At 33.7% G+C, this 5,972-nt stretch overlaps 1 protein-coding gene across 1 annotated transcript; it reads left to right on the top strand.

Annotated features, from left to right (window-relative positions):
* The first annotated feature begins 1,719 nt into the window (after positions 1 to 1,719).
* On the top strand, positions 1,720 to 2,748 carry LOC141696355 (uncharacterized). The gene has a single exon (XM_074500510.1). It carries the CDS (start codon positions 1,720 to 1,722, stop codon positions 2,746 to 2,748), a length of 1,029 nt encoding a protein of 342 aa, XP_074356611.1.
* The last annotated feature ends 3,224 nt before the right edge of the window (positions 2,749 to 5,972 follow it).

Below are 5,972 nucleotides of genomic sequence, written 5' to 3'. Positions count from 1 at the left end.
AGCTTCGAGTTTTTTGAAATATTAATTCTAAATCAAAAATAAAATAAAAAATTATTTTATTATACAAAATCATGTTATACAAAATCGTGTTACAAAGTTAATTGTTAAAAAAGCGCAATGAACAAAAATATCTAAAATCCAATCTACTGCAATACTAAATACTTGAATTTCAACAATATCTAACTTGATTTTACGCCAAAGTTGAAAATTGTAACAAATGAATTATACATCCAACTAACCAAGCAACATTCAGCATGCATATAAAAAATGTGATATTAAATTAAATATGATAAAGATATATGAAACAATAATTTTCAATATACATATATATTTTTATTCGATATATAAGATATATATAACCTCGTACACAATAATTATTCAAACGATTTTGTGTGATATACCTATAGGTGCATAATAAGGTCTTAGACGTCATTTTTTAATTGATCTTTAACCCATTAATAATGGTGGTCCTCGTACGTATCAAAATTCTTACCAATAAAAATAAGTTAACTACTCAAAAGTGTATAGAATTCTAAACTCACGATTCATGCCACAATCACTACAATCTATATCGGTCTTAAATTTTAGAAAACTGTATGTACAACCTGTTTACTCGTTCTTAAATTTTTATTTTACAAATTATGGCATAAATCAGAATTTTAAAAATTATGTTTTAGACACAACACATATATGACAATACAAATCACCTTAAGCCTCAATTCTGACCAAATTTAAATTTAGTATTTTTGACCCTCTTGATGATAATATCTTACAAACGCAAAACACGAAAGGTAGTATGAAATTCAGAGAAGTAAATGAATATAGAGATTTGGATAGTAGATATAATGAATGATACCTCATACAGTTGAATATCGATTAAGTAATAATCGTTAAAGTAATAATCTCGTTAAAATAATATTTTTTCCGGTCCCAACATAAAGGTTCCACCCATATTACTCTAAGAGGTTTAACTGTACTTGAAAATTAAAAACAAAAATGTAAGCTTTCACAATTTAAAATAGAAATTTTTTGTGAATTGCAAAAGAAACTACTTGTTAAAATATTTGAATAAATATAAAGTGATTGTCAAAGCGTATCGAGGAAGTCTCTCAAATCTTACTGAGGAAGACCTTTAAAGCTTATCGAGGAAGACTTGTAAAGCTTATCAAGGAAGACTTGTAAAGCTTATTGAGGAAGTTTTGTAATACTTAATGAAGAAGATATGAATAGCCTACTTAGTAAGTCTTGTAAACCAACTACTATAAATAGCTCATTTAGCTAATGAAATGAAACACAACTTTCTCTCCATCTTCTATTCTCCTATATTTCCTCTACATTAAACATAACTAATATTTTCAATTCAAGGTTTATAACACGTTATTAGCACGAGTCTCTGCCAACTAAAGTTTTATTCTCGAAAGAGCTACGACTTATTCTGACCCACGAGTCCCTATCAACAAAAACTATTTCATAAAAGAGGTATGTTTTCTTTTCCTCATTTTCTTCTAAATATTATTACATAATTATGTTATTGATTGAAATCTAGAAAGATGGCTTTGCCATCAAGTAATATTACTATAAAGATGGCACTGCCGTCAAGTAATAATCAAAAGTTTTCTGGCCGGCTATGCCTTCGTAACTTTTGTATAAAGTTATTATTTCAACTTGTCTGTTTAAATATTATGTGACATATTATATCTTATTTAAAATCTATTCAGAATGGCGAATCTTGCAAAATTAGAGTTTGTTGTCTTGGATGTTTCGGGGAATAATTATTTGTCATGGGTCCTTGATGCGGAATTACACATTAGTGCTAATGGCCTAAAAGATACTATAGACCCGGAAAAAATCCCAATTGTTGAACAAAATGCAAAAGCGATTATCTTTCTTAGGCATCACATCCACGAAGATCTAAAATCTGAATACCTCACTATCAAAAATCCACTCACCCTTTGGAATAATCTCAAGGATAGATTTGATCACCAGAAACTTGTTCACTTGCCATCTGCCCGATATGACTGGATTAATTTGAGGTTACAAGATTTCAAATCTGTAGCTAAATATAATTCTGCTCTTTTCAGGATAAGCTCAAAATTAATTTTATGTGGTGAAAATATTATTGATGCTGAAATGATTGAAAAGACCCTCTCAACCTTTCATCCCAACACTATGATCCTGGCTCAACAATATAGGGAGCGTAATTTTCAGAAATATGGCGAGCTGATATCTCTCCTTCTTGTGGCTGAAAAGAATAATGAGTTGTTACTGAAAAATCATCAGATACATCCCACAGGCTCTGCCCAGTTACCTGAAGTTCATAACATGCCATTCCTAAAGAATGAACGTGGGAAAGGGCATAGAGGAGGATGGGATTATGGACGAAATCGTGGACGTGGAAATTTCCATGGTCGGTTTCACAATCAATATCATTTTGGCCACCTGAAGTGGCAACGTGATGGTTATAACTCTGGCCACCAGAAATGCCAACGTGAAGTGCCAAATAAAAGAAAGGAACCCCAAGAAGGAGAAAATCGAGGCATCTGTGATAGGTGCGGATCTGAGGGGCACTGGCAACGTACTTATTGCACACCCAAACATCTTGTTGATCTCTACGAGTTATCCAAAAGGAATAATGGAAAGAGAGCAGAAACCAACTTCGCTAATTTTAATCTAGTTAATGAACCAGTCAATAAGGCTTCAAATAAAATAGACACTGGTGCTAATCTTTATTATAGTTTAGACGACTAGACTTCATATGTATTGTCTTGCTTTACTTATTTCCTTTGTGTTTTACTTATTTCCATTATGTACTCATTTTATGTACTTGTTTCATGTTGTTGTTCTATGTACTCGGTGTGTTTTTAATAAAGATGTTTTTCGTTTATATATGTATAGAGATGGAAGATATATGCATTGTTGACTGCGTAACCACACACACTATTTTACAGAGTCAGAAATACTTCTCACAGTTAACTAAAACCAACTCACATGCCTGGACGATATCGGATACATCAAATATAATAGAAGGTTTTGGGAAAGCTAGTTTTCTTCTACCAAACAAGACACACATACACATACAAGAGGCTCTATACTCTAGCAAGTCAACTAGAAACCTACTGAGTTTTAAAGATATCCGACTTAACGGGTTTCACGTTAAAACTACTAATGAGAATGAAAAAGAATACCTTCTCATCACCTCAAACACCGTTGACAATAAAAGTGTCCTAGAAAAATTCCACTCGGTTTCTTCAGGATTATATGTTACGAGTATAAAAGTTCTTGAATCTCATAGTGTCAACATCCCCAAAGTCATAGACCCAAAACTAATTTCCCTTTGGCACGAAAGACTCGGTCATCCAAGAATATCTATGATGCGTCGTATCGTTGAAAATTCTGTGGGACATCCTCTTAAAACTCAAAAGATAATATCCCAAGATGAACTTCATTGTTCAGCATGTTCCTTAGGAAAACTGATTGTCCGACCATCCCCAGTTAAGCTTCAAACCGAGTTCCCCGAAATTCTTAGAAAGAATTCAAGGTGACATTTGTGGTCCTACTCATCCATCTTCTGACCCATTTAGGTACTTTATGGTTTTAATTGATGCATCAACTAGATGGTCTCATATATATCTTCTTACAACTCGAAATACAGCCTTTGCCAAATTACTTGCCCAAATAATTAAACTCCGAGCTCAATTTCCAGACAATCCCATTAAATCAATCCGACTAGATAATGCTGCTGAATTTACATCTGCAACTTTTAATGATTATTGTATGTCAATAGGAATCTCAGTCGAACACCCGGTGGCTCACGTACATACACAAAATGGTTTAGCAGAATCCTTAATTAAAAGACTTCAACTTATTGCCCGTCCCTTACTCCTAAGGGCAAAGTTACCTATATCTGTTTGGGGTCATGCAATAATTCATGATGCAAATATAATTAGAATAAGGCCTTCTGCTTACCACAAACAATCTCCTCAAGAATTAGTTCTTGGTCAAGTACCTAATATATCTCATTTAAAAGTATTTGGTTGTGCTGTGTATGTTCCTTTATCACCACCACAAAGAAATAAAATGGGACCTCAAAGAAGAATTGGTATATATGTTGGTTTTCATTCTCCGTCTATTATAAGGTATCTGGAATCATTAACTGGTGATATTTTTACAGCTCGCTATGTTGATTGTCATTTTGACGAATCCATGTTCCTTAAATTAGGGGGGATAATGATTTGCATAAATTAAATTCCGAAATATCATGGAATGCATCAGGATTAAATTTTATTGATTCACGTACTAATTATTGTGAATCTGAAGTTCAAAGAATTATTCATATAAAAAATATTGCTAATCAAATGCCGGATGCCTTTAGTGACTCTAGACATATTATAAGGTCACATATACCTGATGTTAATGCTCCGGCACGAGTTGAAATTCCTACTAAGAAATCAATTCCTGAAGAATTGATTGGTGATTCAAAGCCACGCCAGAAGCGTGGTAGACCTATTGGTGCAAAAGATATTGTACCACGAAAACGGAAATTGATTGGAATTGCCCCAGAAGTGGAAAAAGTTTCAGAAAATACCCCAGAAGTGGTATTTCCTCCTAAAGAGGTTCAAGCCCCTGAAGTGGCTGTAACAAAACTCCCAGACGTGGGATTGCCTCCAGAAGAGAATGTTGCCCCAAAAGTGGCACATGCCCCAGAAGTGGCAAATGCTTCCATAGAAGCAAAGGTACCTGAAAATTATGAGATCTCAATGAATTATGTCCATATTACTAGATCGTGGGAGTATTGAGGTTGATGATGTATATGCTTTTTCCATGGCACCTGATATTATTATGAACTCCGATCTTAAACTATAAAGTGTGGAAGAGTGTCGACACCGAGATGATTGGCCAAAATGGAAAATTGCGATTCAAGAAGAATTACAATCCTTGCGCAAGAGAAATGTATTTGGACCTGCGGTCCAAACACCAGCTGGTGTAGTCCCTGTCGGGAATAGATGGGTGTTTGTAAGAAAACGAAATGAGAAATGAAATTGTGAGATATAAGGCCCGGCTAGTAGCCCAGGGATTCTCTGAAAGACCTGGTTTTGATTACCAGGAAACATACTCTCCTGTGATGGATGGAGTTACTTTTTGTTTTCTAATGGGTATGGCCTGTATGGAAAAACTGAAAACACGTTTGATGGACATTGTGACAGCCTACCTATATGGATCACTTGATAGTGATATTTATATGAAAATTCCTGAAGGGTTAAATATTGAGGACACTAAGCCTCGACATTTATATTCTGTTAAATTACAACGATCATTGTATGGTTTGAAACAATCTGGTCGTATGTGGTACAACAGGCTTAGTGAATACTTATTGAATGATGGATATGTTAATAATCAAGTGTGTCCTTCAATTTTTATTAAACGATCATCAACTGGTTTTGTTATTATTGTTGTATATTGTTAGGCACAAAACACGCGCTAATAATTCACACAAATATATGCGTTCGCAAGTAGTATAAGATATAAATCAGATTCGTTCCCACAGAGACTCAGACTAATTATGTTCAATTAACACTTACTCACCAATTTATGATTACTTCTCAATGTCAAGACAATAACACTTAGATTTGATTAACTAATTATTAACTACAATTAACTACGAGAATTAAACACTTAATTGACACTTGAATTAACAATATTAAATACACAAGAGATCATAACTTCACTACTACTTCCTTCAATAGTCATTTTTATTACCCTTAGCATGTGACAGTGATGATATTAATCGAACAACACGAAACTGATAAAAGCTAACTTTCGTTGTACTAATACCATTCTACCAAACATCCACAATTAAGATAGAAGTTGAATAGGCATCAATTATGTTGAGACCCTATATGTCTACAGAATTTGACAACATAATGATTTAAGCACAAGTTATTCTTTATGATTACACAGGGAAAGTAAAACGG

The sequence above is a fragment of the Apium graveolens genome, chromosome 2 (genome assembly GCF_009905375.1).
Source record: "Apium graveolens cultivar Ventura chromosome 2, ASM990537v1, whole genome shotgun sequence".
Classification (NCBI taxonomy): Eukaryota; Viridiplantae; Streptophyta; class Magnoliopsida; order Apiales; family Apiaceae; genus Apium; species Apium graveolens.
Note: the sequence above shows the minus strand (reverse complement) of the source record. Positions and strands in the feature narration are given on the sequence as shown.